This window comes from Microcebus murinus, chromosome 4, assembly GCF_040939455.1.
Source record: "Microcebus murinus isolate Inina chromosome 4, M.murinus_Inina_mat1.0, whole genome shotgun sequence".
Classification (NCBI taxonomy): domain Eukaryota; kingdom Metazoa; phylum Chordata; class Mammalia; order Primates; family Cheirogaleidae; genus Microcebus; species Microcebus murinus.
Genome location: NC_134107.1, coordinates 43,827,118 through 43,839,982, shown reverse-complemented (window position 1 = coordinate 43,839,982; position 12,865 = coordinate 43,827,118). Strand labels below are relative to the sequence as shown.

At 43.5% G+C, this 12,865-nt stretch overlaps 1 protein-coding gene across 1 annotated transcript; it reads right to left on the bottom strand.

The window, feature by feature from the left end:
* Positions 1–8,978: 8,978 nt before the first annotated feature.
* On the bottom strand, positions 8,979–12,423 carry LOC109730713 (mas-related G-protein coupled receptor member X1-like). Its single transcript, XM_020286832.2, has 2 exons — positions 12,311–12,423; positions 8,979–9,972 (listed from the first exon to the last, which is right to left on the bottom strand). The coding sequence occupies exons 1-2, from the start codon at positions 12,421–12,423 to the stop codon at positions 8,979–8,981; spliced, it is 1,107 nt and encodes a 368-aa protein (XP_020142421.2).
* Between the last annotated feature and the right edge of the window lie 442 nt (positions 12,424–12,865).

Sequence of the window (12,865 nt, the reverse complement as noted above, 5' to 3'; positions counted from 1 at the left end):
CAGAGGAGATTTGGTTGGTCTAAATCTATAGAAAAATCTAGGAATTTTTTCTCAATTATTCCCTAAAATAGTTTGTCCAAACTTTTTGTTGTTTCTTCTTTTAGTGCAGGAATACTTATGATTCTTAGATTTGGACATTTTAAATACCCTGTATTTCTTGGCTTTTTCACTTATTCTTTTGTCCATATTTTTGTGTAAGTTAATTTGAAAGTATAGTCTTGAAGCTCTGAAATTCTTTCTTCTGCTCAGTCTAGACTATTATAAGACTTTCCACTGTATTTTTTAATTCTCCAAATTATTTTTTTTTCATTTCCGGAAGTTCTGATTTATTTATTTTTGTTAAGATTCCTATCTCTTTAGTAAAATTTTCATTCATATCCTGAATTTTCTTCTGATTTCTTTTGTTATATTTCAACTTTCTCTAGGATCTTATTGAGCCTCCTTACAATCTGTATTTTGAATTCTTTGTATTTTCAATGTGGTTAAGATCTATTGTTAGAGGGTTGGTGTGATCCTTTGGAGAGGGATCATTACACTGTCTTTTCCTACTGCCAGTGTTCTTATGATGCCTCCTTCTAATCAGGACTAGCTGTCACTTCTTATTTTTGAATTTACTTTTGTTTGGAAGGAACTTTATCTTATAACGATGTGACTGTAGGTATGAGCCTTTCACTTTGCTTATGGATGCTTTTAGAGAACCAAGGCTCTGTATGAATTCTTTGGTTATATATAGCCTTCTTGTGGTGGTTTTCTCATATGTTGGTTATGTGTAGGTTTTAGTGGTAGTGTACTAGGCATGTGAGCTGGTTCCTTGATCCTGCCATGAATGGGAGTTTGAGGTCTTGGAAGTTGTATTTTGTTCCCCAGTGTGGGCATAATTGTATCAGCATGAATGACATGGGGACATGCAGTTCACCCTCCAGGCCAGGAGAGGGTGCTTTGAGATAATGTATGGTTGAATTAGCAAATGTAATGGGGTATGTAAGTTGACCTTCCAGCCAGTAGGTGGCTTTTTCAGGATAGAGCCAGCTATGGTGATGTTTGTGGTATATGTGCTTGACCTCAGTTCAACACGAGCATCACTCAGATGTACCACGCAATGATCAGGGCCTTAGAACTTCCAGAGGTCTCTACCTTGTGTTTGACCACCATTGAGGTAGATGAGAGGGGCATAGGTGGGCAGGGCTGTGACCAGTCTCCCATAGGCAGGCAATAACGCTGACCCCTAAGGACATCAGGGAGCAGTTTCCAGGCTGTGGGGGCAAGATTCCAGGGAGGATTGAAGTTACCTTCAGCACTCCAAGATGCTATGGCTGGGACGGGATGTCCAGAGTCCACAGCTCACTAAGTGGTAGTGGAGCCGGCTTACATGGTTAACCCAGTGGATCTCCCTCTGTTGTCTGGCTGCCACCACTGGGCCAAGCCAGTCTACATTCAGGTCGAGAACCTGCCCAAGGCTGCCAACCTCCCAGCCCCAGACAGAAACTCTGGTCCACACTCTTCCTTGGCTGTTCCTATGGAGGCGGGTTGCCACACTTCGGGGTATAGCATTAACCCACGCTTCACACTCCTCAGTTCCGCCCCTGGGGGCTCCTTCCCCTTTGGGATCAGTGTGCAACCCTCTTCTGTATGTCTCTGAGCGAGGGGTTTGAGTCCTGGGTTATGGGACCAGAGCAGGGACCCCTCCTCAGGTCCCCTATGTTCAAACACTGGGTGTAGTCAGGGACGGGTGGGCTGGACCCAGGTTGCCTGCCAAACACTGAGGCAGGTCAGCTTCAGTTGTGCTTGGGCTGGCCACTGGGAGAGGTAGGCCCCTGTCCATGGGAGTAGCCAGTCAGGAAGCTGTGGCAAAGGCTGGCGGGTGTGGCACAGGTGGTCCCAACACCCTCTGTCCCGTATTAGCCCAAAGCTGCAGCACAGGAACTTGTGTTTGGGCACGTGATAGCGCCTGAGTTCCAGTCTGTCTTCCTTGAGTGGCATCCTGCAGTGGCAGCTTTCAGGGCCTTGGGGGATGGGCTCCCAAGATGGCTCCCTGCTGTGCTGCAGGTGCCTGGAGTCTGGAAGCCTGTGGAACTCCACATGAGTTGGAGCAGTGCCTCTGCCTGATCTACAGGCAGCACCCTATGCCAGTCTGGGGGCTGTGGGGGTGAGGAGCTCTTCTATAGCTAAAATTATAAAGGTTTGATGTGGGAGCCTGAAACCCAAGGGTTCTCACTTTCCCACTTTCTGGCCTGGTCTAGGAGCTGCTCAAGGCTCTTGGGAACTGTGATTTGGCAGCCTCCCTTCCCATTCCTTCACCCTCAGTGTCTGTCCTTGCTTCTCTGCTGTTCATATATTCAAGCATTTTTTTCCCCAATCATCTATTTGAAGTACTCATATCTATTGGCCATCTTGGTTCTCCTAGCAAGAGGTGTCTGATAACTGTCTTTAGTCAGCCATCTTGCCTTCTCTGAGAAAGTATTTTTTAATGATAATTTGCCAGTGTTTTCAAGGATTCTCTCTTAGATGAGAAAAGCAAAAATTTGTTTAAGTAACAGGAAATTCCTAAAGAGCCAGTCCATGTTCCTAGGTTCTTGCCATGTTCCTGTTAGTCTTCTTGAGCTGCCATAACAAAAGACCAGAGGCTGAGAGGCTGAAACAACAGAGATGTATCTTCTCACAGTTCTGGAGCTTAGAAGTCCCTGATGAAGGTGCCAGGTGATTCAACTTCTCTAGAGGCCTGTCTTCCAGACTTGTAAAAAACCAGCTTTATTTGTGTGCTCAGCCACCTACCTCAGTAAGTTTGTGTGTGTTGTGGCTTGGGGAGGGTGTGGTATGCACTATGTTTGTAACCTCTGTTAGTTTGCAATTACTTCTGGATGAAAAATTTAAAAAGAACTGAGCCTCCCTGAAGCACCAGGAATGAGGACGTGGGGGATGTTGGAGAAAAGTTTGTAAACCAGAAACACAGGCTACAATATAATGTAATGAGGATTCACACCCCCACTACTAAAATGTGACACATATTATAATCTAATCATATATGCTGCAACTATCTCCTTTAAAATGTATAAATCAAATTTTACAGGTAAAATTAAAGATTTAAACCTGAACCTTTCCTCTCACTGAACTTGTGAACCTAATATGCCTTATTTTCTCATATGTGTGATAGAATATAATAACCAGTATATTAGTCTAAATATCAAGACATTATAGATACCACATTTCAAAAGAGGTGTAAGAAGACATGCAGACTTATGTAGGTTTGTGATCCCTGGATACCAACTAACAAGTTCTCCTTTAAACAAAGGTATAAAGAGGTTTAGAGGTGAATTTTTACTGAGGCCTAAAATGTTTAATTTGATTTAAAGATGAACCATTTTCCCTGTTGCCAATTTGGGCCTTTTATAGGCAAAAATAGAGAATCAGAGGAAAAGGTGCATTCCACTGCTTCTCTCTTCTCCTCTACTCTGCCCCTTCCATTTCTTTTTGTTCTACCTCCCTGTTGTCTTTACCTGTGTATTCTGCCCCTGGAGCATGGGACATATATGTGGGTAGAGGGTCAGGAGAGCAAGACATTGCCTTTTTAATGGATCCTGCTGGGCTGATCTTACTGGCCCTCTCTACTTGACAGTTTTGTAGCACTGACTCCAAATTACTTTGTAAAACTTGTACCAACCCCTTCGATTATGCCTGGCTCCTTATCAGTTCAAGGCCACAACAGACATTACTCATTGTTCAGAGAACTTCAGGTTTTCTTTTTGTAAGACAAGCACAAGGTGAATTTTATTGAGGGTGAGCAATATAGCATTATAGAGCAAGAATAACATACAGGTTTACAGAGTGAGATATATATATATATATATATATATATATATATATATGCCACAGATGATGACCAGACCACTTGACATAGGTAAAGAGTGAATCCAGTTTTCAAATACTTGTTAGGAGGGATATTGCAACCATGACCAGTACTTTAGATAGCATAAGGAATGAAACTCATTTACATATTGATAACCATTCTCTAAACAACACTATGCTCCTACTAACAATGCCACTATAAATGTCTTCTTCTAACATTTCTATCTCTCCAGATCCTATTTATCTTTCCTTGCCTAATTCAAAAATTATTTTATGATGGCAAAAGTGACAGAGGGTACATGCTTAGCAGATTTGAGAGTCCTGATCCAAATTCCAAATATTTCAAGAAGCATCCCCTGATCTTTTCACATCCACATAAATGGTTCCTAATGACATTTTATCCCTGTTGGCTTCCCATCTCTGCCTTTGCATCCTGGAAGGATTCAGAACAATTGGACTCTTATCACAGGCATGTGTACGGAGACCTCATCCTCCACACTCTTAGAGAACCTCTTAGAGAACAGCAACCAATTCCCATCTGTATTTACAGCCACCATTGCTGTGTTGGCAGTGTTGGTGCTCAACACACATCACAGCAATATTTAGACAACGTCACAGCAATATATTCAAAACCCCGTTAGCTGCCACATAGGTGAGAGGAGTATGTGCATATTGTGGTTATAGTCACTGTGTAGAGACATAAACTTCTCAGGTTCCTTGAATCACAACTAGATTTATCTTTATTCCACATTTATGGTAAAGTCCAAACTTACCACCATACTATGAAAACAGATACTTCAGCACAAATGGCATCCCATAACATCACTGTCTTCTTGGGTTGCCTAGAATGGGCACAAGAACCATGATGGTCATGTAGTCACCTTAGAATCCAGGTTCCCGGATCTGGGTCCATCATTCTTCCCAATTTAGTACTCATAGGTTCTGCATGCCTACTTATCCCAGGATAACTTGTTGCTGAGTGGGGCTTGGCTGGAGGCGAGGGCTTCCTCTGCCGCAACACAGCATATTGGGAGTAGGTAGTGACACAATTCCTGTGGCCTAAGCACCTGCACGATCCCTCCTTGAAGAATGTTTTCAGGATTCGTGCATTGGAGTGATGTCGGACTCTAGACGGACGGCTGCTGTAAGATTCAGCTTAATAGTCCTGTGGTTTTGTCAGTTATGATACTTTTGTTGAGGTTGTTGTGTACCATGAGGAGCCACCTGGTGAGCAATCTCTTGTTTCTTGGAACCATCCCATCATGCATCACCTGGGTGCTTGGGTATGACATTTCTCTTTGGGATGGAAGCAAGACCCATTAGAATGATTAGGTGCTCCCTCCTCAGAGTACCCTGGAGTCACAAACCCAGCTCTATGACAGCATGTTCCACATCCTATGGCAGTCTTTCTTGCACTAGGCTCCTTTTTACAGACGTGAGCTCTGTGAAGGTGGGAGTGTTGTCCTGGACTCCCCAAAGTCTGACATGTGGGCTGGAACATGGAGATGCTCAGTACATCCGTACAGAATTAACTGAAGATTAAATGAGTCACCTTGCTGTGAAAAGCAAACTCAATGATACATTCAGAACTGCAAGTGACTACGATAATTTCAAAGTTCTGTTAATTGGCAATTATAAAAAAGGATACATTTGTAATATACGTATTTCATTTTTATCTAGAATTAATTCAACACAATTAAATTAGAACTGGGGTCTCTAACCTATGGTGAGTTGTATAATTATTTCATTATATATTACAACATAATAATAATACAAGTAAAGTGCACAGTAAGTGTTACGTGCTTGAATGATGCTGAAACCATCCTGAAACCTTCCCGCCCCTCCCTGGTTGATGGAAAATTTGTCTTCCCTGAAAATGGTCCCTGGTGCCAAAAAGATTGGGGAACACTGAATGAGTGTAGAGAACTTTCCTTTGAGTAGCATTTAGGAAATAGAATCCCACTCTTTCAAGCATTTTTTATGATTTTCAGTTTGGAGACTGAAGAGATTTAAGTGGAGATCTTAGCATCAAATGTATAGTATTCTGCCTGAGGATATATTTCAATATTGGTTATGTTTTTCCAATGTTAGATAGTTGGGAGGTTCACACCTAATTCAATAACAATAACTATGAACCTACTTTTATTTCCTCTTTAATCAGTACCTTTCATTGAAACTGTAATCCTCCTTTCATACTAATAATCCATGTATTTATGTTGCATATTGATGAATTAGGACATTACACTGTCAAGTCCAACTGGCATAAGCAAGATGGGAAATAGAACCAGTTATTCCTTCTGAGGCTGAGGACTTGGTGCTCTTGTACCCAGGTGCACTAGAGAGTCAGTGAATGGCCATGAAGGCTCAGGATTTACCGGACATCAATTAAATTTTATCCTAGATAGAATGGACAGGATTATTTATAGAGCTAGTCTATTATTCAGGGTCTTATTGAAAAGATATTTGCTTTTATAATAAATTAGCACAGTGCCTGATCAAGTAACTAGAAACATTTTTTGAATCCATGCATAAATACATAGTCATGAATGACAGTTCCCACAAGGTGCCCTGAGGGACTTTTAAATCTTTTCTGTCTTCTTGGAGGACTCTCCTGGACATCCTTCGTGTTCCTCTGCAACATGCAGCTGAGAGAAAAATCCATCACTAGCCTTGAAAAGAGGTGGCTCGTGAGCAGTGTCCTGCATCCCCTGTGTTCCCCCTGCCCCTGTAGCAGTGAGCAGGCCTGCAGTGAAAGGGAGGAGCCTCTCTCACAGGACACTGACTGCTCTCCTGAGTGGGAGGTGGCTGCAGGAGCCACAGTGAGACCTGGTGACTCTTTTCAAGATGCTGGGGGACCCTGTAATTTTCAGGTGGCAGCTGCTTCAGAAAAATGTTAATAGTAGCTGAGCATCTTCGAAATTCCAAGCCCAGTCCCTAGCATTAGGGAGTCAATGACACAGTCTCTGTTCTAAGACACCTCACGGTTTTGTGGAGGAGGGAGACAGGGAGACTCATCATTGAGGTACAGTGTTCTCAGTGCTATAATAGAGGAACGTCTGGAGCCAAATTGGTTCTGTTTGGATTCAGGGCCTGGGCCTAAGCCTTGAGGGACTCTAAGATTTGTTGCAGGTACCCTGGAAAGGAATGTCCCTGGCATCAAGTTAACCAGTTCCCAGGTGAGATTTCACTATAGGGTTCCTCATGATGGAGTACACCTTCAGCCAAAGCTTTAAGATTGTTGATATGACAGACTCACCGAGCTAACTCTCATAATAGTCCATAATGTGACCTGACGACATGACATACAGTGTCTTACCTGGTGCACAGGTTGCAAGCACTGTCTTCCTGCCTCCCCCCACAGTAGGGAGCCCTCAGGACAGCCAAGTCCTACTGAGGCGTTTGAAAATCAAGGGTGTACATACAGGTTACAAATGAGCACAGTGCTGGACATGGAAGAGGATTGCATCTGGACTCAGGGAACCTGAGTTCTCTATACTGACTATGTTATAAAAGCAGTCAAGGAATTTGATTGGAAAATCTGAAAACCAGACTTTTTCATATCGTAGCGTCCCTGTACGGTCTCCTGGGTACTCAGCTTATTTGTCATCTCCCCTCTGTGATGGTCAGTCCGAGGGGCAGCCACACTGCTTGTGAGCAGCAGAGAGCCTGCTGTGTCGTCACGACATGTCACGGTGGCCCCTTCTGTCTGCTTGAGTTCTTTGTGGAAACAGAAACCAGTGGCACAGATTAGTCCTCAACTTTATGTTGATCCGAGTTTCCTTAATTAACCCTTTCAAAAGTTATGGTAATATTTACATAACATACATGTGACTACTTTACCCAGTTACCTGTAGATTCAGTGTCCTTCAGTATACTTATAGTAAAATGTAACCATTCTCACAGTTTTAGGAACTTTTCATTATGTTACACAGAAATTCTGTATCCATTAAACAATGAGTATACATTCTTGCCTTACCCCATCCTCTGTATTTTCTGTGTGATCAGTTTTGTTAGTTTCCATTCCTCATAGGGCTTGAACTTACAGTATTATTCTTTTGGGTCGGCCTTTTTCACTTAGCACAATGTTCTCAAGGTTCATCTATGTCACAGCGTGTATCAGAATTCAGTGCTAACCCAACAGTATTATCAGTATAGTGTAACAGACCTGATCATGAAAAGGTTAGATGTTTTCAGTCTTGATTCCATGGTGACAGGACATGGAACTAATTGAAAGTTACTGGCAGAACAAGTTGGCAAAAACTGGAAGTATACAGAGTTCTCTTACAAATAAAAGAAAGTTTAAGTTAATAATAAATGGTTCTCAAGACAAATTCCTCTCTGAAAACAATACTGAGGTTGCCGATGGTGAAGGACAAACTGGGGAATATTTATGGACTCTACACTGGTCCCCAGGTGCAGGAAGGCCTACATGACCACTCACAAGTTTTCCAGGGTAGGGGCCATGGTTTTGTTTACTAGAAACCAAGATGAACTTGTTACCATGCCATGGACAAATGACAGCCAATGGCAAATGACATGCCATGGGCAAAGGATATGTTTCATACAACCAATTTCCTAAAATATTTCTATGAAGGCAGAGACTCTGTCTCTAAAGACATTACTTTTTCCAATACCTGAGAACTCCGATTTATGGGAGGCAGAGCTCACTCATTCAGAGCCAGCTTCCCCCCCTGCAGCATGGCCTCCCGGTCACACAGTGAATGTAATTTTCAGGGGAACATATTGTGAATGATAAATAAGGAGTCTTTCTTCATACTGTCAGGTAGAAATCAGTTATAGAGAAGAGTTGTGTGGTTTGGGACAGGCATGCTTTCCACTGCAATGAAACTTGCAAAGAAAAAATGTTCAATAGAAAGATTCAGAGGAAGATAACATGAGAAGATTATTGGTAATGTCAGGAAGGATGGAGACAATGTACTTTCAGATAATACTTTCTCTGAGTAAAACTATAAAAGCCAGGTTAAAAAGAAATCTATCTGAAGGCACTGGGGAATTCCTGAGGCATTTCAGAGACACAAGGTTGAGAGAAATGCATGCAAAGGCGAAGCCTGCCAGACCGTGCTGCTGTCTGAGTCACGTGTGACTGCCCAGGGCAGAGGCTGCTCCTCCCTGGCCTATCTGCTTCCCGACAGCTCCAGGGATCCCTGAGGAAGGCTGCCCCCAGGTTCATCCACCTCAGGGGTGTCCTGCAGAGCCCGCTGGAGAACCTGCCGCAGGGTCTGCCGCCCTTGCTGCCGCCGCTGCCTAAAGGAGCCCACAAAGAAGTAAATGATGGGGTTGGCGCTGCTGTTGACAGATGACAGGAACAGGGAAGCTGCACGTAAATAACAATCTACTTCAAAATCACCCTGAATCCATGAGAGCCAGGCAATGCCCAAGGGCAGGGCACAGAGGAGGAAGACCAGCACTGTGAGCAGGATGGTCACATACAGCCTGGTCATCCGCATCGGCCGGGAACCACATAGGAATCTGAGGAGCAGGGTCAGGCTGGAGCCACAGAGAACCACAAGCAAAACAGTCAGCCACATAGCTCCTGTGATTTTAGCTGTCTGACACGCATCATGGTCAAACCCGTACAGAAATCCACAGAAGAGATTCACGGTGCTCACCAGCAGGGCCATGGCCCAGAGCAGGCCACACACAACAGCTGACGTGTCTCTCGAGCGGCAGCAGCGGTACCAGATGGGCCACAGGACGGACATGCAGCGCTCGGTGCTGATGGCGCTCAGCATGCTCAGCCCTGCCAGGTAGGAAAAACCCAACACATAGATGAAGATCATATAGATGATGAGGGGATACCAGAATAAGTTAATGAGTATATACATGGATTCTATCATCAGGAAGCAGAGGTAGATGAAGTCAGCCACAGCCAGGTTGAGGATGTAGACGGAGAAGGCGTTCCTGCGCATGCCGACGCCCAGCAGCCAGAGCACAATGCCGTTTCCCACCAGCCCCACGGGGGCAATGAGGGCGGTCAGCCAAGCTAAGATCCGAGTGGCCAATTCACAAGGTCCAGAATAGGTCTCATAATGTGTTTCCCCTGCTGTGAATTCAGTGCTCCAGGCTGGGGGAGTTGACTCCATGCTCAGAAACTCTGAACTCGTGCCCCTGGGAACACAAATAAGACATGAGCAATAATTATATGATCTCTGATGGAAACGACCAACCTGCAATGTGTGAATGACTGTGCCCATTTTATAGAAGAGGCAAACAGAGGCACATAGGGAATAAATAACCAATGAGAAAGTGAGGTGTCCTCAAACCTGGGTGCAAACACAGTTTAAATCTTACCTTGTGCTTTCTTTGCCTCAAGCTACAGCCAGATTAAGCCAATCTTCATTTTTAAAAGTGTCATTCTAATTAGATACTGGTTTAAATATTGAGAAAATGTCTTGAATATACTCTATCAGTGACTCTTTAATAAGGACTTTGTTATGGGCAGAATTTTGTCCCTGTAATAATCATATGTTGATATTCTAACTCCCAGTTAGTCGTAATCTTACTGTACAGTATGTGGACATGGGGACTTTAAAGAGGTAGTCAGGTATAAAGGAGGCTGTAAGCCTGGACCTTAATCTTGTGGGACTTGTGATCCTAGAGAAGAGGAGATTAGGACGTAGACACACAGAGGAAAGACCACGTGAAGACGGAGAGAGAGTAAGGCACCGTCCAACCTTGTCCAAACCTTCTTCTCAGACTCTAGTCTCTAGAGTTGTGAGAAAATAAACTTGTGTTGTTGAATCCACCCAGTCTGTGCTGCTGAGTTACGGCCATCCTAGCAAACTAATAGAGACACAGTATGTACCTGCACTGTGTCAGACATTTGAACTTCAGTGTGAATAACACTAGACCATAGTCTTTTGGAGCTTATCCTCAAGGGCTATGTGTAAAGTTAATAGAGACTGAAAAGGGAAGAGGTCTCAAGGCGTTTCCAGCTGTTAAGAGTCTGGAGAAATCCTAGTAAGCCATCCATAGAGAAACTGATCATTGGAGCAAGCATCCTAGAATCAGAGAGAAATGCATATAGGAATTTAGCATATGATAAAGGTTGCATGTGACAGTCATGGGTGAAACATGTAAAGGAGCAACTGTGGGGAAGGAGGGAAACCAGGAGGGTACAGTGTCCCAGGATCCCAAGCAATGGAGTCATTGGTCAGTAAAGAGTGTCAGTTACAGTTGAGAGGTCTAGCAAATGACCTTTGGCCTAGCAATGTGGAGTCATTGCTGATCTTGTCAAAGTGGTGGCAGAGGAAGAATGGCCCATGGACTAAGTAGAACAGATGTGGGAGAGAAGGGTAAGTGGTATGATGGGACTCCAGGACACTCAGACATCAACTGAAACAGGAACCCCGACAAGAAGACAGTGAAGGCACAAGGCTGCAGGACATGTTATTGGACAAATAGCCAACAGTAATAAAGGCAAAAAGAAAGGCATTTTTGGCATGGCATGAAATATAATACTGAAAATATTAAATATTGGGAAAATATTGGTAACATATCATACCCAAAGTGTTAACTTATTTTATTTATAAAAAGTTTCTGTAAAATGATTATTTAAAATTTAAAAATTCAATGAGAAAATGACTTAAGTCATGAATTCCTAATTTCTTGAAAATAAAAATGGCTCTTAAGCATATGGAAGGATAGGAAACCCAAGTTTAATAAAAGACATAAATTAAAATTACACAGAATTATATTTGACTTACTCCCACATAAAAGCCCAAGAGGTTTGATAGTGTGCTGTGTGGGCATGGTGTGGACTAGGAACTTTCACTCCTGTCTGGTGGGAGTGCAGATGTATACATCCTTCAGGGAAGGCAATTTGCAACATATACAAACATACAAAGTATACTTTTCTCCCTGTAATTTCTTTCTTTCTTTTTTTTTTTTGCTGCAGCACAGAAGTATCCCTGTAATTTCTAACCTAAGAATTTATCCCAGAGATATACTTGTGTGTGTTCAAGGGAGATAAGTACAGAATGAATGAATGTAGCATTACTTGCACTAAAAGGTTGTAACCAGCCAAAATGACCATGGATACTGTGTAAACTATGGTCCATTTATGGAATACTCTGTAGCTGTATGAAAGGAACAACAACCTGACATGAAAGGACCGCCAAGATTGGTTCAATAAGAATGATACAGACCAATGTGTATTTTATATTAGAGAGACTACATATGTATTTGTGCATATATATGTATATATATGTGTGTATGCACACATATGTGTACAGTTGTTTCAGCATTAAACATGGTGGATGAAGGTGAAAATGGGATGGAAAAAGTTGGTGAGTTTCTTCAGGGAACTGGGAACGTGGCCGCAGAGGACAGGAAATCAGGCCCGGTCAGGTCCGTGGTGTAGACGGAGAAGGCGTTCCTGGGCATGCGGAGCCCACGATCCAGAGTACAGTGTGCTCCCTGTCAGCCTGGCCAGGGCAATGGTGACTTGTCCAGCAAGTTCAAGATCAGGGTCATCACGTCATAGTCTAGTGGAGGATTCTTTTCTCTCCCACCAGTTGGCAGGAGTTCTGTCTCCAAAGCTGGGATGGTTTGATCCATGCTCAGAAACCCTGCCCACTGGTACCCCTGGGAGCAGAAGGAGACTGGGGCACCGCTGTGTGATTTCTGAATCTCAACACCACCTGCTGTGTGGGCGTTACTGTCTCTGTCACAGAGGAGAGAAACAAAGGCTTGGAAAGAATAAGGAATTAATTGAAGGCTCAGGAATCCTGGGAGCTGGATCCAAGCACAGTTCTCACTGACTCTAAAGACTGGGCTCGCTCTACTGCAACACCTGTCCTCTACTGATATGGGACTATTCTAAAGTGCAAACCCTCCTGTTCACTCTCCCAAACATGTCGGGGAGACTTGTCCGTAGCAAGCAGGAGGAGACCATCTGTGCAGGCCATCTGGGACAGCAACAGGCCTCTGAGCCCAGATTTCCTTCTGTCCTGGGAACATCAGTTTCCTCTCAGGGGCAGGAAGTGGAAGCCTCATGCAT